The following is a 23,259-nucleotide window of genomic DNA, read 5'->3' as shown; positions in this document are numbered from 1 at the left end:
ATGAGAGCCAATAATGGAAATCCTTTAGCAAATCACACTCATTATCGTTAGCCTATGTCACATGTGTGCGGGTGCGGGTGCAGGTGCAGGTACGGGTGCTGAGCAATTTCAAAAAAATTGGACACAGGGACACAATTATATATATATATATATAACAATAATAAGATTGTAAATTTTAAAGTAAAAATAAAAAAATAATTCTATTGAAGTAACAACACAAACTTACCAAAATATAACACATAAAGAAGCTTGTGAGTGTGATAACAACAAAACTTATCATAAATCTGCCTCATCGCCTGAATTAGAGGGAAAAACAGGATCGAGGTAGTCCATGTTGAGAGCATGCAAATCATGTTCTTCCGCCAAGTCAAAATCTTCAGGATTTACATCCCAATACTTGAATGGTCAACAACTGCATCAAAATATGACTAACTTAGTATCTAACTTCAAACTTTGAATACAAATATTTAAATACGAACTTTGAATACAAAAGAAAAAAATACTTATACTCATCTTTGGTACGGCGAGAAATTAATTGTAGATTAGAGTGAACATAAACCAAATCCTCTGCTCTTTTACTAGTGAGTTTGTTTCTGTTAAGACTAGCCGACCATTAGTTATTTTCAAGTGTTTTATCCTTAGAGTTATTTATTTACTCTTAAAAGATGGTTCTTTAGAATTTTTCGTATAATGAGGGACCTACTTGTAATTTGTCTTTTAGGCTAACCTCTATTTAAACAAGAGGTGTTTAGCCCTAAATGTTCACAATTTTCCCTCTCTCTCTCTCTCTCTCTCTCTCTCTCTCTCTCTCTCTCTCTCTCTCTCTCTCTCTCTCTCTCTCTCTCTCTCTCTCTCTCTCTCTCTCTCTCTCGCTCTCTCTCTCTCTCTCTCTTCCTATGCAGTATTGGATTTCTCCACATGGTATCAGAGCTGAAGGTCTTGGGAGCGTGAGCACAAGTTCGATCTGCGCCAAAAAAAATTAAAAAAAAAGGTGTGTGCTCTCCCTCTTTTAATTTGAGTGGCATAGATCTGATAACAGATCTGATGTCTGACAACAGTCAAGACACAGATCTGTAATCAGATCCATAGAGCTCGGTAAGTTCTCTATCAACTAGATCGTGTATCGTCAAATGTGGGACACAGATCTGTAACAGATCCATAGAGATCGGTGAGTTGCCTGTCATCTGGATTGTGTATCGTCAACTGTGATGTGCAAAGGTTGTGAACTTAGTATTTTCTGATCTGAAAAGAATTTATCAATTGAACTTGCCCTCAGTCGTGAATCTGAAGAAAATCCTATGCTGTTAATCTTGGATCTGAATGGAAAAAATAATTATTTTGTTGGAACCTTTCGATTGATCTAGGATTGCAGTGAATGGTGTATCGCATAGTTCCATTTTTTTATATGTCGTGAATCCTGTACTGTGAGCAATCTTCATCGAAAATGTGCTTCTAACAGAGTTATGATTAAATACACAGATTTTTTGGTCGTGGTCAGAGATGACGTGGAGGTTTTTGCTTTGCTCCTGTAGAGTTGTTTGGACTGGTTCAGATCTGATGTCGTGATTCTTCAAAATACCCTATGTTGTCGTAGCTTATGCAGTGTGTCGAACTGATTGTGGGTTCGTGACATATTCAGATTCAATCTGAAAAGTTTTTTTTTATTTTTATTTTTTTCGTATATTACAGCAGTGTTATCATTTCCTACATATGCATTCTTCATTATAGTTGAAGCTCCGAAGTTTGATTCTAAGAATGAATCTATTGGGGAATATAAGGCTTTTATAAATCCTTTTTCTTATGGGTCTTTGGTGAAATTAAATGAAACCAACTATGCCAAGTGGTCCAGAACTTTTATGATGTCGGTATATGGACATCGTAGAAAACATATTTTGTTGAAAACTGAACTAAATGATAAAGTGGGAAAATATGTTTACTTGGGATAAAGATAATGACATTGTTATGTCATGGATCATGAATAGTGTTGAACCTCATATTGCAGATGGTCTAATTTATTATAATACAGCTAAACATATGTGGGATAATCTTCAAGATACTTACTCTCAAGAAACAAATGTGAGTCGTATTCTGCAAGTTGAACAAGAGATATATAATTTGCAGCAGGGAGATCAGACCTTGGCCCGGTACTATTTATCCGTTAAAGCTACCTTTAAAAGGCTTAATGCTCACAGGCCTCTGTGTTGTTCAAAGCAAAAGGATCATCAAGAACAGACTATGGTTGCTCGGTTCCTCACAGGGTTATCTTCAGAATTCTCGATTGCTAAAGTCCAAATGTTAACTGGATCTGATGTACCTACTCTAGCCGATGCATACAGTCGCTTAAGCAGACTTGTTTTTTCTCTCCCACAATCTCATCCTATATCCCAGACATCTGCCTTAGTTGTTCCTTCTGCTTATGGTCGTGGAAATACTCTGAACATTAGAGGACGAGGTCGTGGAAGAGGTGTGGGAGGTAGAGGTAAACTTCAATGCACATTTTGTGGAAAATCAGGACACTTCGAAGACCGTTGCTGGGATAAACATTGACGGTCTGCCTTTCCTGCATCAAGGCCTAATGTTCCAAAAGCTAATGTTACAAAACTAGAGGTAGCAAATGCAAATGAAGCCTCTTCTCCCTGTGACTGCATCTCCATTAGTCGTACAGAATATGAAGAACTGGTAGCTCACCGTCCTTCAAGCTCCTCTTCTCATGTAGCTGGTGTGGCCTACGCAACAGGGGACCATCTTCATCTCAATGATAGTAAGTGGATTATTGACTCAGGTACATCGAGACATCTGTATGGAAATTCTCATTATTTTTCATATCTAAAAGATATTACTGCTCATCAGGGAGTCTCATTAGCAGATGGGAGCTCTTCGCCGGTGGTTGGTCAGGAAAATGTTTCTATATCTTCTTCCTTACAGTTGAAAAATGTCCTTCATGCTCCTTCATTTCCTCAAAGTTTACTTTCAGTGAGTTGTCTTACAAAAGAACTAAATTGTAGAGTGATATTTGATCATGTTGGTTGTCATTTTCAGGATTTGCTAACAGGGAAGAAAATTGGTGGAGGCTATGAAGAAAATGGAGTCTACTACTTACATCATCCAGTGGGAAACAGTTTTGCTGCAATCGACTATTCCTCGAGTCCTGTTCAGTGGCATCGTCGTCTCGATCATCCATCATTGTCAAAGTTTTGTCATGTCATCCTCAAATTCCGTCTACTACGTCATTTCAGTGTGAAGCATGTCAGTTGGGCAAGCATCATCGGAGTTCGTTCCCTTCTAGTCAGAGACAGTCCAGTAATAAGGTCTTTGAACTTCTTCATGCGGATGTATGGGGTCCTAGTAAGATTCCTACTAGGGATGGCAGTGGACCGGGGGAAAGGGGGGCCCCGCCTCGCCCCGTTTGGACCGAGGATGAAGGGTATGAAACGGGGATGGAGGCGGAGGTGGAGGATAAAATCCATCCCCGCCGCGAAGGCGGGGCGGGGGTGGACGTGCACTTTTCCCCGCCGTGCCCCGTCCCCGCCTAATCCCCGCCCCCAACCCCGCCCCGACCACTTTTCCCCGCAATATCCCCGCCCCGCCTCATCCCTGTTTGGACCGAGGATGAAGGGTATGAAACGGGGATGGAGGCGGGGTGGAGGATAAAATCCATCCCCGCCGCGGAGGCGGGGCGGGGGTGGAGGATAAAATTTTGAGGCGGGGCGGGGGTGGAAACCTTGTCCCCCGCCCCGCCCCGCCCCACTGTCATCCCTAATTCCTACTAGGACTCAGTGTCGATATTATCTTGTTATTGTTGATGATTTTTCTAAGTTGTCTTGGGTGTTCCTAATAAAAGAAAGATTTGAAGTTCCTAGTATTATTAAGTCGTTGATTCTTCAAATAAAAACTCAGTTTGAATCTGTTGTTAAGATTATCCGCACTGATAATACGCTTGAGTTCAAAACAAAAGCCTTGTTGCAATTTTATCAAGACCATAGCATTCAACCTCAAACCTCCTGTGCCTATACTTCCCAACAAAATGGGGTGGTTGAGCGAAAACGCAGGCACCTTCTTGATGTAGCACGTACCCTTATGATTCAATCCAATGTTCCTACTTCCTATTGGGGGGATGTTGTTATCACAGCCTGTTATTTGATCAACCGTATGCCTTCATCATCCGTGGAAGATAAATTTCTTTTGCACATCCTGAATCCCAATGCTCCTCTTTTCTCTTTCTCGCCCAAAGTATTTGGGTGTATTTGCTTTGTGCACAGACTTGGACCTGACTGTGATAAACTAGTTGCTCAAGCAACTAAATGTATTTTTATAGGTTATCCAAAAAACCAAAACGGGTATCGATGTTATGACCCAATTTCTCATCAAGAGTATGTCAGTGCGGATGTATCTTTCCTGGAGTCTGTTCCATATTATTCTCATACTTGATCTCAGATGCAAGTTGATCTAAATGACTCATTTCCCCTTCATGTTCCTCCTTTCCCTTTGGAATTTGTACCTCCATTACCGGGTCCCACCCTACCTTCCTCACGGTTTCATAATCCCCCATTGGTATATGTGCGTAGAGCTCCACCTCCTCCTGAGCCTTCTCCTTCTTCTTCTCCTGAGGTAAGTGTTCTGGATCACAATGATCTTCATGTTGATGATAACAGGCCAATAGCTCTACGTAAGGGGACGCGACAATATACCTTATATCCTATATCTCATTTTGTGTCCGATGCCAGAATTGGAAGTCAAATGAAAGCTTTTATTTCCGCCTTATCTGCTTAAACTATTCCTTTGAACTATCAACAGGCAGAGCTTGATAGTAGATGGAAGCAGGCAATGCAAGAGGAAATGGATGTCTTATTGTCTCAACAGACGTGGGACCTGGTTAATCCCCCATTGGATGCAGACATTGTTGGATGTAGATGGGTATATACAATTAAGTACAACTCAGATGGTTCTATTGAAAGATACAAGACCAGATTAGTAGCAAAAGGATATACTCAGACATATGGTGCTGATTTCTTTGAAACTTTCTCTCCTGTCGCACGGATGGGTACCATCCGTCTAGTTCTCTCTGTAGTTGTTCACCATGGATGGCGCCTGTGTCAACTAGATGTGAAAAATGCATTTCTATATGGGGATTTGTCAGAAATAGTATACATGCAGCAACCTCCTTGGTTCGAGGTTGAGGGGGAGTGTCAGAAGGTGTGCAGGTTAAAAAAGGCGATATATGGTCTGAAACAAAGTCCTCGTGCATGGTTTCAAAAGTTGTTTGACGTGATGTCAAAGTTTGGCTTTAAGCGGTCAGCGTCAAACCACACATTATTTATTAAGAAAACTAACTCAGGTCTAGTTGTTATGGTGGTATATGTGGATGACATCATCCTTACAGGAGATGATATGAACGATATTACAGCTACAAAGGCTCATCTTCAAAAATATTTTGTTACAAAAGACCTTGGTCCTCTTAGATATTTTCTGGGTATAGAAGTTGTCAGAAGCAGTGAAGGCTTGGTTCTGTCTCAACGTAAGTATGTTCTTGATTTATTAAAAGAGACAGGAATGTTGGGAGCCAAACCAGCAAATATTCCCATGGATCACAAAGTTCAGTTGTTGGAAGAAGGGTAAAAACTCGTGGATAGCAAAAGTTATCGCTCTCTAGTAGGGAAGTTACTATATGTGACAGTGACTAGACCTGATATTGCTTTAGCAGTAAGCAAGGTTAGCCAATTTATGGAAAAACCGAATGAAGTACACTGGAATGCTGCAATGATGATTCTCAGGTACTTAAAATCTTCCCCTGGAAAAGGGTTATTATTCAAGAAAGGGGGAACCCTGGAGATAGTTGCTTACTCTGATGCCGATTATGCTAGATCTGTTGAGGATAGGAAATCTACCACAGGATTCTGTGTTTATGGGAGGTAACTTAATTTCATGGAGAAGTAAGAAACAAACTGTGGTTGCTAGGTCGAGTGTCGAATCAGAATATAAGGCTATGGCCCAAACAGCAGCTGAATTGATGTGGGCTCGAAATGTACTAAATGATCTTCAAGTGAAGGTTTCATCTCCTATGGTGATGATGTGTGATAACAAGGCAGCTACGTGTATAGCAAATAATCATGTGTTTCATGAGAGGACAAAACATATTGAAGTTGATTGCCACTATGTAAGAGATATGGTTCAATCTAGTCATATCTCTACCAAACATCTAAACTCGGAGGATCAAGTTGCAGATATGTTTACAAAGCCTCTTGCTAGGTCCAGTTTCTCAAAATGTTGCAGCAAGCTGAACATGATTGATATCTATGCTCCAGCTTGAAGGGGAGTGTTAAGACTAGTCGACCATTAGTTATTTTCAAGTGTTTTATCCTTAAAGTTATTTATTTACTCTTAAAAGATGGTTCTTTAGAATTTTTCATATAATGAGAGACCTACTTGTAATTTGTCTTTTAGGCTAACCTCTACTTAAACAAGAGGTGTTTAGCCCTAAATGTTCATGATTTTTCCCTCTCTCTCTCTCTCTCTCTCTCTCTCTCTCTCTCTCTCTCTCTCTCTCTCTCTCTCTCTCTCTCTCTCTGTTCATGTGCAATATTGGATTTCTCCACAGTTTCTTTTAATGTTGTGAATTTGAGTATATGTACTCCAATTTTTTTCATAACACGATGATATAGCAGGTTGAGATAACAATTTCATTGCAAGACGTTGCAGATTTGGTGTCTCTGATCCATATGTTGCCCACCAATTAAGGGGATCTTCCTCGTTCATTGCCATAAGTGCTACTAAAGAATCAAATCTCTCAGTAGAGAACTTTTCAAAACTCACTATTTACAACCTTAAACATGTGAGGATCATTAAAAAGTCTTCCCAAACATATCATTTTATTCCTTGATATCTCAGGATCTTCATTTGGAGAAATACGACCAAGACTTTCTATCAACCATTTTTTTGCATAATATTTTGGATTGAGAGAATGTGTCATGCAATGCAAAGGTGTATTGTTTTTATCTCATCTTCTCACTGAAACTGAATGTACATGATTGTAAAATTCTGAATCAAGTGCAACATCTTTCTTCTCATGTTTGAAAATGATACTTTGAACTTTTTCAATCATATTATCTCATATTTCATAAATTCTATGAAGCATGGGTACATCTCTGTCAACTTCTCTCAACATTTCCCAAATAGGCTCTGTAAATTCAACAAAATATGTAATTTTATCCTACCAAAAAACATCACAAATGCATTTTTTGATAGCTTGAGCCTTAACATCATCTTCAGTACGATAAAAATCCCAATCTTGATCAGTCACCATCATCATCAATGCATTTTTGAGTTGCTTAATTCTTTTCATCATAACAATGAGAGAAGCAAAAGGAAATTCAGCAACTTTCAGTAACTTGAGATCAGAATGCCTATTAAATATAAAAAGGGCATGATGATGGTTTACAACAAAATTTCTAATATTTCGAACATCATGTTCTATTTTCTCAATCCATAAATACATTTCGCGTGCATGCGCATCATCTTTTGATGGATTGCATATACTCTTAAGTGTCAAATTTAAACTGTGTGCTGCACAAGGAGTCCAAAAAATATGTGAATACGTATCTTCACTTGCCAAATTCATTCCTGCACGACTGCAAACTGGAGCGTTGTCAGTAATGATTTGCACCATATTTTCTTCACTCACTTCGACAAATAATCTCTTTAAATATTTAGCATCTTTATACTCCCCAGATGCATCAACAGTCTTCAAAAAAATTGGCCCATTAAGTGAGTAAGCAATGAAGTTTATGAGTGGTCGCCTTTGTATATCAGTCCACCCATCATAAACAATAGACACTCCATGTCGTTTTCATGCAAATTTTTGTGTCTCTAACAAGTCTTCGATTCTATTTTTTTCTTCTGCAAGAATGACTGTTCTTAGTTTTCCTGGACTAGGAGGCACATAACCACTCAAATTACAATTAGCCAAAGATGTAATCATATCTTTCCAGTATGGACTTCTAGCTAGATTAAAAGGAATTGAGCCTAAGTAAAAGAATCGACCAATCTTTTTATCAATTTCTGCTCTTGTCATGTTTTTTAATGACCCTTGTATTGTTTTATTGCATTTCATCTTTCTTTTCTTCAAAAGTTCTTGTTCATCACTAACAATAGCAAAAGGCAAATTAATCGAAGCGCTTCTCATCTCTACAAATTTCTTGTTTTCAGCTTCCTCTTGTTCTTTCTTTAATTGCTTTAACAAGTCTTTGTCAATCCTAGAACATGGCCTAATTCCTTGACCATGAATATGCAAAAGATGTGCTTTCACATGCGTATAAGAACTCGTGAAAGCAGTTTTACATAGATTACAAAGAAAATGCACATTTTCACCACCACTAGCTTTTATCCCTTTTGTCACAAGCCTTCAAAGTGGTTGAGAAACTTTTAATTCAGAGTTAGAACTTGAACCAACTGTATTGACACTATCAATAGAACTCGCCATTATATCTGAAAACTGAAAAGAAAAGTGAAACTGAAAACTGAACACAAAATCGTATGTAATACGCACCAAAATATGTAAATAAAGTTAATAAACACTTAAAAAAATAATAACAGGAGCTCCACCCCTCTCATTGTGTGCCTGACAGAAAATAACAGAGGCAGAGGGCTCCGCCCCCTGCCGAAAAACTGCGACTAAGGCAAGGGGCTCTGCCCCCGGCCTCAGCAGGGGGCGGATCCCCCTATCGGAAAACCAAACAGAGGTAGGGGGCTCCGCCCCCTGTCGAAAAAACAAATTGAGGCAGGGGGCGGAGCCCCCTACCGGAAAACAGATCTAAGGCAGGGGCCTCTGCCCCCCCCCCCCCACCGCCGCCAAAAAACCAAACGATGGTAGGGGGCAGAGCCCCCTGCCAAAAATGAAAAAACAAATTGAGGCAGGGGGCGGAGCCCCCTAATGGAAAACAGATCTGATGCAAGGCACTCTGCCCCCTGCCGGAGGAAGAGGAAGAACAGAAGAGGGAGGAGGCATATACCTGAGAGGACCAGTGGTTGGGGTCGTCGGTGGCCGACGCCACCGACGGCTATGATCGCTGGGGTCTAGGACACCGGCGAGCTTGAAGGGGACGAGGAGCGAGGGACGGGTGGGGGAGAGGGAGCGATCGGCGGAGAGGGGTCTGTCGTCTGCGCCTCCCCTTGCATAGCCTCTTAAGGGTCAGGCCCCGACCCCGATACCGTCTTAGATTCGGGTGGAGTCCGGACACGACCCGAGTCCAAATTAATTTTAATAAATGGACAAAAATAGACTCAGTCAAAGTTGACCGAGTCCAAAATATGGATGAACTCACCCCCGGTGCGTCGACCTTTTAGCCAAGTTTGTGTGACTTAGTCGTCAGCTGATTGGTTCGCTAACATATTTGTCTATTACTAGGCCAGATATTACTCATGTTGTTCACAGTGCAAGCCAATTTCAGACTGCTCCTACTTCAATTCACATGGCAGCTATTATGAGAATTATCAGATATTTAAAGAGAATCATAACAAACGGACTATTCTTATCCTCCTCTTTATCTCCTAATTTACTTGCTTATACTGACTCTGATTGAGGGTAACCCAATGATCGTATTTCTACAACATGTTATTGTGTTTTTCTTGAAAAGTCATTAATTTCTTGAAGATGTAAGAAACAACAGAAAGTTTCTCTTTCTTAAACAGAAGCTGAATACAGAGCGATGGCGACCACTACCACTAAACTTGTCTGGTTGAGAAGTTTACTCACAGATATGAGCATCATTTTTTCTACTCCTTCGAATTCGTGTTGCGACAAGAGTGTTATTTACATTGCTAGCAACCACATCTTCCATGAATGAACAAAGCGCATAGAGATGGATTGCCACTATGTTCAAAATGAATTCTTACGAAGTACCATTCAACTACCCTATGTTACTTCAAAGTACCAGCTAGCGAACTTCTTCACCAAAGCATTGCCATCGCCTCACTTCTACTTTCTCCTCATCAAACTCTCGATGATCTCACAGTGTGTTTGAGGGGGATAAAATATATATTGTAATACCCACTAGGGGTAAAATAGTCATTTCACTTATAACACGCATATTCATTTAGAATATGCCTTTTCCTTTTTTCTTCATTTTCTTTTTTTATTTTTCCTTTTTCTATTTTTGCTTTTTCACATCATAAGAGGAGTCCACCATAGAGTCGTTGGACCCCTCCAACGGTCATAAATATAACCATTGGAGGCGCTCCTACGACTCTATGGGATCCCCTCCTTGGGTCACATTTGTGTATAAATAAAGGTCCTTGCCCCATGTATTCCTTGAGCTTCTTGAAGCTTTTCTCTATAAAATTTCCTATAATTTTAGCTCTCTTTCTCAGTTTTTGTTTGTTTATCGCCAGTTTGTGGCTTGTTGTATTCTTGCCCATTAGTGGACTATTGCTTGTGTGCTTGTGCATTTCCTAGTCATTTTGTGACATTATCTTTTCTCTTTAGTGTTAAGTGACACAAACTCCACCCAAACAAACTCAAAAGTTTTCGTGCTCAAGCATCGAGTTCAAGAGCTTCATTCAAGCTTAAGCTTGCATAAATGCAATTCAAGCAAAGGGCTAGCAATCTAGCACTTCCATTTTTTTTAACTGAATTCCAAATCTTCAAAAACTGAGGCAAATTCACAAGAATCAGAAGTGCAATCAGAGTATCCAAACTTAAATATCACAAAACACATAGAAGGATAGAAGGAAATAAACTATGATATGGACATCTTAGGAAAACATCAGCAAATACCTTCCCATGGTTCTTTCTGAGGTCAAGAAACTCAAAAACATCAGCATGCCATGGCTCCAAAAATACAGCAAAAGCCCCTGCAAAAATAATATAGATCACTTAAATTTGAAGAGCCTACTCAACAGACAAAACTCTTATATTTATATATATATGTGTGTGTGTGTGTGTGTATTTTCTGTTTTATCCAAAATACCCAATAGGGGTATTTTTGACTTTTCACATGTAATATAAATTGTTATAAAAAATAACTTATTTTAGGTTTTTTCTTTTTCTTTTTCTTTTTCTTTATTTTTTCCCTTTTCTTTTCTCCCTTTTTGGATCATTGGGTTGTTAAAATATGTATATATATATATATTATATAAGTATATATATACATATATCTCTTTTTTCATCCAAATACCCGATAGGGGTATTTTGATAAATTACATTATACTTTTTTTAAGGTTTTTCTTTTTTCTTTTTCCTTTTTTTATCTTTTTCTTTTTTCCTTTCTTTTTTTTTGTTTTATTGTATTTGGACCTCTAAGGGGGGCCACCCATCTGCTCGTTGGGGCCCCAACGATCACATTTATGACCATTGGGGCTCCCAACGACTAGAAGGGAGCCCCTTTGTGGTCTCTCTTCAATATGTTGGCTCCTCTATAAATAGAGGAGCTCTCTCACTTGTAAAATAGGCTTTTTCAACCCACTTTGTCTCTCTCTTCAATAATATCCTTTTGCCTTTTAGGCACTTCACCCCTTAGTGGGTTATTTGTGCATTCTAGGTGCTTGTGTTCTTGGCTCTTGGTTTGACTCTTTATAAGAGACCTTTTGGATTATTGGTGCTTCCATTATTTTCATTACATGGTATCAGAGCCATTGGTTTTTCAATATTCTTGAAAGATCTTTGGGGTTATTCATTTTCTATCCTTCCTGTCATCAATGGAGCATGAATCAAGAGTTGAGCTCTCCTTCAAACTCAGTGGCGCAAACTATCTCATGTGAGCTTCGGCAATGGAAAATCATCCAAGAGATAAGAAGTTGTGGGGCTTTGTGATGGGCACCACTCTTGAACCCACCTTAAAGCTCACAAAAATTGAAGAAAGTGTTGAGAAAGCTCTAGATGGTGATGACCGCATCAAAGCCATTAATGAGCATCAATCCAAGGTAGAAGATTGGGAAAGTAAACATGCCAAAATTTTGGCATGGTTTATGAACAATGTTGATATTAAGAATTGTGTCAACATTGTTAAGTTTAGAGAGCCAATGAAGCATGGTCCTTCCTTAAGGGTATGTATACCCAAAAAGATCTAGCTAGACAATTTTTTTGTTAAGAAAATATTAGATCTACTAGACAAGCGGACATAAGTGTTCGTTAATATTTTAATGTTTTAACCCCTCTTTGGGATAAACTCGCTCTTCTTGAGTCCAAGTGGATAGCTCTGGAAGATATTGAGCTTAGAAGAGAACACATTAAAAAAAAAACAATTTCTTCAATTTCTTCATGGGCTTAGGCCCGAATTTGAACAAGTTAGGGCACATCTTCTTCATAGAAGTAAAGCCTTACCTATTGAAGATCCTCTTGTCGAAGTATGCCAAGAGAAAACTCGTCTTGGCATAAGTCTTACAAATGTTGAAATTTTGGTCGTCATTAGGCCAGAAACCAATGTAAAAGCTTATAGACCACCTCATTTTTCAAAAAACAATGGGTATATAAAGGGAGTAATTTGTCACTATTGTAATGAACCGGGACATATTAAGCCGGTTTGTCCTCAGCTTAAAGGAAAGGTGGCTGCGATTGGAGAAAACACTCCAAGGAAGAAGAAAATAATAATAGAGGAGATATCAAAGAAACTCTTTGCCAAATTTTTGAGGCCCTCCAACATCTTCTCAAGACTTCTTCAACATCAACTTCTAGAGCCGCCAAAGCCTATTCATCATCACCTCAAGGTATGTGGATACTAGACTCCGATGCTTCTTTTCACATGACATCTCACAAAAAATCTCTTTCAAATGTCTTTTCCAACCCTACATCTTCGTATGTTTCAACGGCCGATGGGACTCCTTTAAAAATTGAAAGTATTGGAACACTTGACTTGAAATCCTCTCAAAAAAAAATTGTTCCTAAAGTAAGAGTTGTTCCAAAAGTTAACTTAAACCTCTTTTCGATCTCCCAAATTACCGATCATGGTTGCCAAGTCTCTTTCTCACCTAAAGATTGCACTGTGCAGGATCTCCAGTCAGGGAAGCTGATTGGGCAAGGCTATAGGAGGGACGATCTTTATTTTATAGATTTTTTGACTCTTCCATCCAAGTGATTTTGTAATTTTGTAAATGTCAAAAATATTGAGGTTTGGCATAAGAGACTTGGTCATCCGAACTTTTTGAAGATGTCGCTTTTTCCTTTTTTGGACAATACTTGTAAAGACAAACACATGACTTGTAAAGATTGCATTTTTGGGAAATATAAAGCCATTCCATTTCCTCAAAGAAATTACGTTCTCACACTGCCGCTTGAACTTGTTCATTCTAATGTATGGGATCCCTCTCCTGTTGTATCTAAAGGAAGTTTCTCATATTACATTGTTTTTATTGACAATTTTACTCGATTTACATTAATTTACTTCCTAAACCAAAAATCTGAGGTTTTCTCCTTTTTTAAAGAATTTCATGCAATGGTTAAAAATCAATTTTTAGGAAACATGCTCATTCTTAGATCTGACTCGGGAGGAGAATACATGTCCAATGAGTGTCAAAAATATTTGAGAGAAAATAGATTTTTTTATCAACGTTCTTGTCCTAACACTCCGCAACAAAATGGTCTTGCGGAAAGAAAGCATAGACACATAATAGAAACAACAAGAACTCCATCTCCAAAGGGATTTTCTTATCATCTTCTTCATATCTTGAATTAACTGCTTATACTGATGTTGATTGGGGGGAAATCCCAATGATCGAATCTCAACTACTGGTTTTTGCATTTTTTTAGGAGATTCCCTCATTTCGTGAAGATGTAAGAAGTAGCAAAAAGTTTCTCTATCATCCACTGAAGCTGAATATCGAGCCATGGCGATGACAACTATGGAAATTGTGTGGCTTAGAAGTCTCCCCTGTGACATGGGCATCCTCATTTCTTCTTCCACCAAGATATGTTGTGATAACAAGAGCGTGATCTACATCGCAAGCAATCATACTTTCCACGAGCGTACCAAGCATGTTGAAATGGATTGTCACTACGTTCGAAATGAATTTCTTAGAGGAACCATCACACTACCATATGTTACTTCAGAATATCAGTTGGCAAACTTCTTCACCAAAGCGCTTCTGACTCTGTGTTTTATGTTTCTTCTTGGCAAACTTTTGGTCTTCTCCTCATAAAGTTTAAGGATGCGTGTTAAAATATGTATGTATATATATATATGTATATATACATATATTTCTTTTTCCATCCAAATACCCGATAGGGGTATTTTGGTAAATTACATTGTACTTTTTCTTTTTTCTTTTTTCTTTTTTCTTTTTTTCTTTTTTCTTTTTTTCTTTTTTCTTTTCTTTTTTTTTATTGTATTTGGACCTCTAAGGGGGCCCACCCATCTAGTCATTGGGGCCCCAACGATCACATTTATGATCGTTGGGGCTCCCAACGACGAGAAGGGAGCCCCTTTGTGGTCCCTCTTTAATATGTTGGCTCCTCTACAAATAGAAGAGCTCTCTCACTTGTAAAATGGGCTTTTTCAGCCCACTTTGTCTCTCTCTTCAATAATGTCCTTTTGCCTTTTAAGCACTTCACCCCTTAGTCGGTTATTTGTGGATTCTACGTGCTTGTGTTCTTGGCTCTTGGTTTGACTCTTTCTAAGAGACCTTTTGGATTATTGGTGCTTCCGTTATTTTCATTACATGGGAACCCCAAAAAAGGAATCATTGGGGCTCCCCAACGACTCCTTTGTGGGGAGCCTCAATGCTCCCTCTCTCTCTTTTTGCTTTATATATAAAGGGGTGCTCCCCTTGACATTACGTAGTTCTCTCACCTCTTCTCAATAATATTAATTCTTTTTTGCCTTTTAGCATTTCCCCTTAGTGGATTTGTGTATTTGCACTTCATGTGCTTGTGATTTCCCCTTAGTGGGTTTGTGTATTTGCACTTTATGTACTTGTGATTTTCCTTTAGTGGGTTTGTGTATTTGCACTTTATGTGCTTGTAATTTCTTGTCTATTATTGGACCTTCAAGTGTTATCACTTGTTTTCTGTATTTTCGCCTATTTCCTTACATGGTATCAGAGCGAAGTTGAGATCAAACTAAATTTGTTTTTCAATACAATGGAAAACGTGCTATTCAAAATTTAAAAAAGAGGTGAAGCTCTCTTGCAATTTTTATTCAAGCCCTTGTAAGATTGTAATCGCGTAAAAGATCGGTGGTGGAGTATTCATTATCTCTTCTTTCTTCTCTTCTCCTTGGATTGGATTCAAGAAAAATATTTACTCGGTATGTATCTTACATTTTTTAAGTATTTCTTGTGTTATTTAGTTCATGCATTACACATGAAAAACACTTATTTTCTTTATTGTTATATATATACACACACACACAAACACATACACACACATATATTTCTATGTTATTTTAAAAATAAAATAAAATAAAAACAAATGTATGTTTTGAAATCATGTGTATGTTTTGAAATCTTTAAATGGTATTTTAATCATCATTGAACTTGTTTTCTTATCATTTTTTGTTATTTTTTTAGCAAACTAGATATATGTATGTCTTTAAATCATGTTTGAGTCTTAAATTTCCCAAAAACTTACTTTAATATATATATATACATGTATGTTTGAGCATGTATTGTTAGCCTTAGTTGGTTCGTTTGAACAAATTATGATTATAAAAGTCAATCATGTTTGTATAAATACATATCTTAAAATAATTTGATATTTCAAAATAATGATGTATTTCACAAAGTATAATTTTACTTGAACTTGAGTGTAATATTTCAAAATAAACTTGTGTGTATAACAATAGTGATGATATTAGGTATCTCATGGAATTATCTTGCATGCCTTGCATATGATTTAAATATTGTGTTGCATACTTGTTGGACATGCGTGTTCATGTTTAAAACTCTTGACTCATTGTATACTTAAAATATAAATTTTTATATGATGCCTTTAGTGCCTTAAATCCATCACTTGCATATATGCTTAAATTTGTTCATATGCATGTCGTTTGTACGAGATATATGGCTTTAAGTTACTTAGATTATTGCATATACATGAGTTCTTCTAATCTCTTTGTGAGAATGTAAGCACTTGGTTTTTTGTATGATAGAGAATCTCTATATATGCTTTGGTTCTCTTTAATGACATTGATTGTCGCATAGTAGACTTGTGATTTAAATCTAAATAGCTTCTTTCTAGATAATATATATATATATATATATATATTGTTTTTTATCTTCTCTTTGAGAGTCATTGGATCATTTGTATGTGATATGCCTTGGTGCACTTATTTCTTAATTAATGCATTCATGAATTCATTTTTGAAGAATTGCTTATAATAAGCATGATTCTTATTTGCTTATTAAAGATCGTAAAAATTGTCATTGGACATATTGTTGGACATATGATTGCACTGCATTCATTCTAAGATTTCATCTTCATTATTAAAGTTTTAAACTTGGAACTCTATATTTTCAAATCAGTTTTTTTTATAAACTAGATTGAGTTATCTCTTTATATAGCTTGCTTATGTTAACAATACTTATAATTGCATGAGCATGAGTCCAAGTTTTTCATTTACCATTATTGAATTTGATTTGAAACTGTGTTTTTAAAATCGGTATTTGAACTCACTTGTTTGAAAAATGATTTTCGTGAGTATTTATTGCCTTCTTATAGCATTTGTGTTTTCATCATAGACTTTTATATGATGCATCAATATTCTTGGCCTTATTATTGTTAAATCAGAGATGTTTGTTGGGGTGAGTTGTGTGCACATCATTCTATGTCATTTTAGATTGTCAACTTGTAGTTTTATTATAACTGACAATTATGTGATGGCTATCTATTTTTTTGAAACCACGATATTTCAAAATATGGTTAAAATTAATATTGATTGCATTAATGTGTTTCTATTACAAACCTTCTTACCTGAGGTGTCTTCTTCTTTTATGCTTCTTATCTAAGTGTCATTATATTTAGACAAGAGATGTTTATTCATACATTCGTGTGTGATTTTTTAACTTATTGTTGGCTTTGTACTCTTGTTCTAGTCACTGATACACTTGTTTTTAAGTGTCATTATATGTAGACAAGAGATGTGTGTTCACACTTTAGTGAGTGATTTTTAGCCCATTGTTGACTTTATGCTCTTGTTTTAGTCGTTGATACAAGACAAGAGGTGTTTTTAGACACCTTTGTGTGTGCTTTAGTGGCATGTTATTTATGTTCTCGATCTAGTCGTTGATACACTTGATATTTGAGATTTGAAGGACTAGGAGGTCATTGTTTGTGATGGTTAAATGATGTTCTAATTTGAAAAATTCATTCAGATGTTTGAGAATTTTTAATCTATTCGTAATTTATCTAAATTCATCTTCTCTCCTATAAAAAATGATTGTTAAAATAATTTCATGCATTTTGCATTGTACTGTTAAAGTTTGCAAAATATCACTTGATATTTGTGAGAATTTAATTTTTATACTTTTCACAAATCGGTGTCAATATGCAAATATCCTTTTTTTTTGTTATATGAGATTTTTAAAATCTCTCTTTGAAATTTCTAAACCTTTTTTTTTATAAAAGATGTTTATAGATAAAAACTCCAAGCATTTTCGCATACTCTATATTATAAGTCTTATTTTGTACCCCTTTGAGGGTTTTGTGAGTATGTCCTTTATATAAACACTTGTGTATTGACGTTGGTTCACAACTGAAGGTACTTTATTCTTTTCATGCTTGTTATGTGCATTTTATTGATAAAAATAGTTATTCTTTTATTGTTGTTTCATACGCATTAAAAATGCTTTAATTGCATGATGCATATATGTATAATAGCTTGGTTCACATAATTGTATACATGAAATTAATTAGCTCTTTCTAAAGCTTTTAAGCTCTCTAAATAAATATTCTTTTTCATACCTTTGTGCATTTGTGCTCCTTTGTGTGTGGTATCTTATATCTTTGTGCACATATCTTCCATTAAGATTGTTGTGGGTTAATCAAGTCATTTTTCGGACTTGATTCTTTTTAAAGTTTGAAGACATTTTCACATGGTGCTTGATTGAAATGCTTAAGACATTTTTTATGCATGATTGTTTATCTCTTCTTAATGAATCATATGTTCTTTAAATAATCAAATCTTCTTATAATCAATGTTATGATTTCTTAAAAAATGAGTTGATTTTATGATTGAATTTATCTTTGTTGGGGACCCAACGACTTGTTTGAAAAAGTCTATTCTTGTTTTAAATATATTGGTTTTAAAACTTTATAACTATTCGGCAAGGATATTTTTCTTGTACACTTGGAGCTCTCTGTATGTTCTAAAGGTTCTTAAGATGTGATAGAAGAGTAGCTTTGATACATCATAGAGACAATCAATGAAGGTGCTTGGGAATGATCACCATTAAAGACAGTTGAAGGCTGACATTTGCAAAATTCTCTGATATGTTATAAAGATGGTGATTTCCATTAAAGACTCTTGAAGACTTGGAGTCATTCCTTTAGTATTTCCAAACTTTCCCTTCTCTCCCCCATAAAGTCTGAGGAACATGTTATTTATATATATGTATATATATATACACATATATATATTATGTTTTATCCAAAATATCCAATAGGGGTATTTTTGACTTTTTACATGTAATATATGTTATTTTGAAAATAACTTATTTTAGGTTTTTTCTTTTTTTATTTTATTTTTTCCATTTCTTTTTTCTCTTTTTGGATCATTGGGGATCCCACAGAGGAAGTCGTTGGGGTCCCCAACGGTGAAAAATATGACCGTTAGGAATCCTCAAAGACTCTTTTGTGAGGAGCACCAATGCTCTCTCTCTCTCTCTCTCTCTCTCTCTCTCTCTCTCTCTCTCTCTCTCTCTCTCTCTCTCTCTCTCTCTCTCTCTCTCTCTCTCTTGCTTTGTATATAAAAGGGTGCTCCCCTCACATTATGTAGTTGTTCTCTCACCTCTTCTCAATAATATTAATTCTTTTTTGCCTTTTGGCATTTTCCCTTAGTGGGTTTATGTATTTGCACTTTATGTGCTTGTGACTTCTCCTTAATGGGTTTGTGTATTTGCAGTTTATGTGCTTGTGATTTCTTGTCCATTATTGGACCTTCAAGTGTTATCACTTGTTTTTTGTATTGCCATCTATTTCCTTACAAAAACTTCATGAAGAAACTTCAGTATGCCTCGTCAAGTTCTGAAACCATTCAACACCTATAAGAACAATGCCAACAAAGAGAAGTAGAAAACATTCACCTTTCCTTTTGCCTCCCCCTTGATCAACATAACGGGCAGTGTCATTAAACACCCTCAGCATAGGAATTATGCCATTTGAAGTACCGTTTGTGCCACGTATATAACTGCTCATAGCACGAATATTGTGAACAGAAACACCAACTCCCCCAGCAGATTTGCTAATAACAGCACATTCCTTCAGTGTATCATAGATGCCTTCAATGCTATCATCTTTCATGCAGACAAGAAAGCAGCTACTCAACTGACAAATAAGAGTCCATTATGATTATGAAGAGGATCATGAGCTTAAAGATTGAGAGCCCAGAAGACAAAACAAAATAAAGTAGCTGGGATGATTTGTTCATTAGCCAAGTAAATTTTGCAATGACATACTTGGGGCCTTGGCGTCCCAGCATTGAAAAGTGTGGGAGAGGCATGAGTGAACCAGCACTGCGACATCAAATGGTATGTTTTCAGAAGTGATTCAGTGTCATCTTTGTGGATGCCAACAGCAACCCTCATCAGCATATGTTGTGGCCTCTCAACAACCTTCCCTGCAACTCTAAGGAGGTATGATCTCTCCAGAGTTTTAAAGCCGAAGTAATCATAGTCAAAGTCTCTATCATATATGATTTCGCTGTCCAAAAGAGAAGCATTCTGAAACAAGAACAATACAAAAGACAGTTAGGAAAACCACTTTGCTGCTATTTATATCATTTCAATTTATCAATAAACAACCAAAAAAGGTTATTTTTACAATAAGGATAAATGTACAAGCCTGTATTTTGACTTCATGAATTATAGAAAATCATGACTAGCATTGAGAACAATCTTCAATTCTCTTTATCCAGAAAAAATCACCGGAGGAGTCCAATTATCAAAAGGAAGTCCTCAAAAACTTCATTTTTCACAAACAATCTTAATAAAAATCCACAATGGAGTGTGTTAAAATACAAATGATGCCATAGGAATGATAATATAGATGATACCCAGGATCATGCAGAAAGATTGATTCTGCAACTATAAGAGCATAATCTGAATGCAACATTTGATTACCAATGTGCAGTGCTCAATCCATTTCAGTTGCCTCAGGACTAGAATGTGTGATGCTAAAAATCTAAATGCCAATCAATATGCAGAAGCTCTATGTCATTGCAACAAGACAAACCAAACCACTAACGCCACTGTAAGACGCACGAGCACAAGCAGCTAAAAACATGTTTTCTAGTGCACGTCCTCAATCCAACTATCAGTAAATAACTTGCTATGTCTATCATCTGATCAAGCTGAGGCCTCACCCAAGAGACAATACAGCAAACCAAACCACTTCACAACCGAACAATTAACTAACCCTACCATTTCCCACTTACAAATCAAAAGGATCAGCCAATTCTAGCATATTTTAGCCCTATTGGAACTAAATCACTACTCCATAGCCCACCAATTTCAATGATTCCAGAACAAAACGTTATGGGTTCTCCAAAAATGCATTATTTGCATAAGCTATGTATTCATAATTAGAAAGAACCCCATGTTTCCAAAATTTGAAACCCATGAACTAATGAGAAATGGATAATAAATTTTAACGGAAACCTTTTTTTCTCTTTTTGCATAACAATAATGGTAGATAAATTAGTGTACTCCTACCAATTTAATAAAAAGAAAAATCATGATGAGTAGGCATCAATTTAAGCAAAAAGCAAGTACAATCCAGGAAAGGGAAAATACGCATTTTCAACCAACCAACCTTCATAATGATCTCATACACATCGTCGGCAATCAATGGAGAACTTTGTCCTGATCCTTGATTTACGTGATTGTACAACTCCTTGATCCTAAGCCACCCACCACAAATTCAAACCGATACAACCGAAGGAATCACAATCAGAATTTTGAAAATAACGGAAGAAAAAAATGCAAGACTCACGACTCGGAAAAGGACTTCTTCGTGTTCTTATGCAGATTTGAAACAGCAATCCTGGCCGCAAGCTTCATATAACCAATACCAAAAAAAAAAAAAAACCGTCAGATCAAGACCTAGAAAGATTGAAGAATATGCAAAATAGAGGAAATTCGAGAGAGAGACAGAGAGAGATGGAGAGATTTACAGAGGCATAATCGGGGTGATTGGTGGTCATGGCGGCGGCGGTCTCGGCAGCCAACTCATCAAGCTGGCTGGTGGTGACGCCGGTGTAGACGCCGGCACAGACCTTCTGGGCGACGCAAACAGGGTCGCAGTGTTTCTCGCCGAGGCCATAGCTAAGCTTCTTCAGGCGCGCGGTGATCTTGTCGAAGTGCACGGCCTCCTTCCGCCCGTCCCTCTTCACGACGTACATCCTCGCTACCGGAGATCGGAAACCCTCCTCTGCCGAATTTCTTCCAGCACTCTGAAACCGGAGCCAAGAAAAACAGAAAAATGGCACACACACACTGAGAGAGAGAGAGAAATAGCCGGGCGGGAACGCTCACTTCTTTTTCAAATTTCTCCTCTTTCGAATTTCCCGCCACACTCTCTCTCTCTCTCCCAGCTTGATTTCTTGCGGATCCTCATTCTCTCTTTAACGAGCACGAATGGACGGGAACAAAAGCAAGGTTATATGTTCCCCCGGAACACATAGGCAGGTGCGTGTTGCCGGGTATGAATGAGCGTCACTTTTGTAAGCAGATGGGGCTCGTTTCCCGTGTGTCATCACTTAACATTAGAGTCTGGTTTGTTTGCAAAGACTTAAGTGCCATTTTTCACCAATAGCGTCATGAAATGATGTTTCCATTAATGGATAAAAATATCTTGTTGCAAGAAGAAAGGGTTAAAATCATCATCATTTTCGCCCAAATGAGTAAACTATTCTGCTTTAACAGGAGTTCCTCGCAATATGTCACCCTAAATGTTATGGCTCACCCTTTGACGATGCACCATATGTTGTAACAGGAGCTCCCTTTGACGATGCAGCCTTTGACGTCGTCTGTTGCAGCGAGATCACCCTTTGTCGTTGTCTGCTATCGTCGGAGCACCCCTTTTCATCATCTACTACCGTCAGAGCGTAGTAGGTGCATCGTTGCCACCATCGGCTGCATCTACCTTCTAGGTGTTTCTCCTTTATTGTCGGATTAGCAAAACTTGTGTCCTTTCGGTGAGTTTTGTGTAAGGTTTTGTTATGTAAACAAATCGATTTGTAAATCTGAATGCTAAATCTTATAACTGATTATACTATTCATGCTAAATAACACTTATTTTCATACTGAAACAAATTGATTTGTACATATCCACCTTCTATGCGTCGAAAAATAATTAGCACGATTTGTTCTTATGAAGGTCAAACATTACAACGATATGAGGGTTAAATTTCTACAACGATTTGTAAGTTTGAATTTAATAATGATTTATATATTTAATGCAGTAGCGATTTGTTCGATACAGCAACGATTTATATGTTTCAAGCAGTAACGATTTACGATTTATGATTCATGATTTATACATTTAAAGCAACCACAATTTATACATTTAATGCAGTAGCGATTTATGATTTACAACGATATGTACTTGTAAAGGGTTCAATTTCTACAATGATTTGTACGTTTGAAGCAGCGATTTGTACGTTCGATGTAGCAACGATTTATACGTTTGAAGCAATAGACAAGTATATTTATGATTTATGAAGTTACCACAATTTATACTTAAGTTTGTTAAATCGTACTACGATGTTTACTTACGAAACCAAAATGTTACAACGATATGTACTTATGAAGAGTGCGATTTTTACAATAATTTTTACGTTTGAAGCAACAACGATTTATACATTTGATGTAGTAGCGATGTGTAATTATGAAGTTACCTCAAATTATACTTAAATTTTGTTAAACTGTACTACGATGTTTACTTATGAAGCCAAATATTGAGATGACTTGTAATGTTGGTGATTATGTAACGAATGTGATAATTTATAATAATATATACTTGGAGAGGTGGTTGTAACATATAATGATGCAGTTAAATTTATGTGTTGTGCAGGTTAGCAATGACTATAATTCGTAAGACAAGAAAGCCTTCATCGTTGT

At 37.1% G+C, this 23,259-nt stretch overlaps 1 protein-coding gene across 1 annotated transcript in view; it reads right to left on the bottom strand.

Annotated features, from left to right (window-relative positions):
* The window catches only part of LOC149816949 (ribonucleoside-diphosphate reductase large subunit), a 37,847-nt gene extending 16,253 nt beyond the window's left edge, over positions 1-21,594 (bottom strand). Inside the window, exons 1-6 of the mRNA XM_089988184.1 lie at positions 21,312-21,594; positions 21,131-21,192; positions 20,951-21,038; positions 19,597-19,860; positions 19,225-19,465; positions 10,769-10,845 (exon numbers count right to left, since the gene is read on the bottom strand). Coding sequence (XP_089844310.1) covers positions 10,769-10,845; positions 19,225-19,465; positions 19,597-19,860; positions 20,951-21,038; positions 21,131-21,192; positions 21,312-21,539 — 960 coding nt within the window. The 5' untranslated portion in view covers positions 21,540-21,594. The remainder of the gene's footprint in view (positions 1-10,768; positions 10,846-19,224; positions 19,466-19,596; positions 19,861-20,950; positions 21,039-21,130; positions 21,193-21,311) is intronic.
* Positions 21,595-23,259: the final 1,665 nt, after the last annotated feature.

The sequence above is a fragment of the Nuphar pumila genome, chromosome 14, assembly GCF_984573655.1.
Source record: "Nuphar pumila chromosome 14, dmNupPumi1.hap1.1, whole genome shotgun sequence".
Classification (NCBI taxonomy): Eukaryota; Viridiplantae; Streptophyta; class Magnoliopsida; order Nymphaeales; family Nymphaeaceae; genus Nuphar; species Nuphar pumila.
This window is presented reverse-complemented; position numbering and strand designations above follow the sequence as displayed.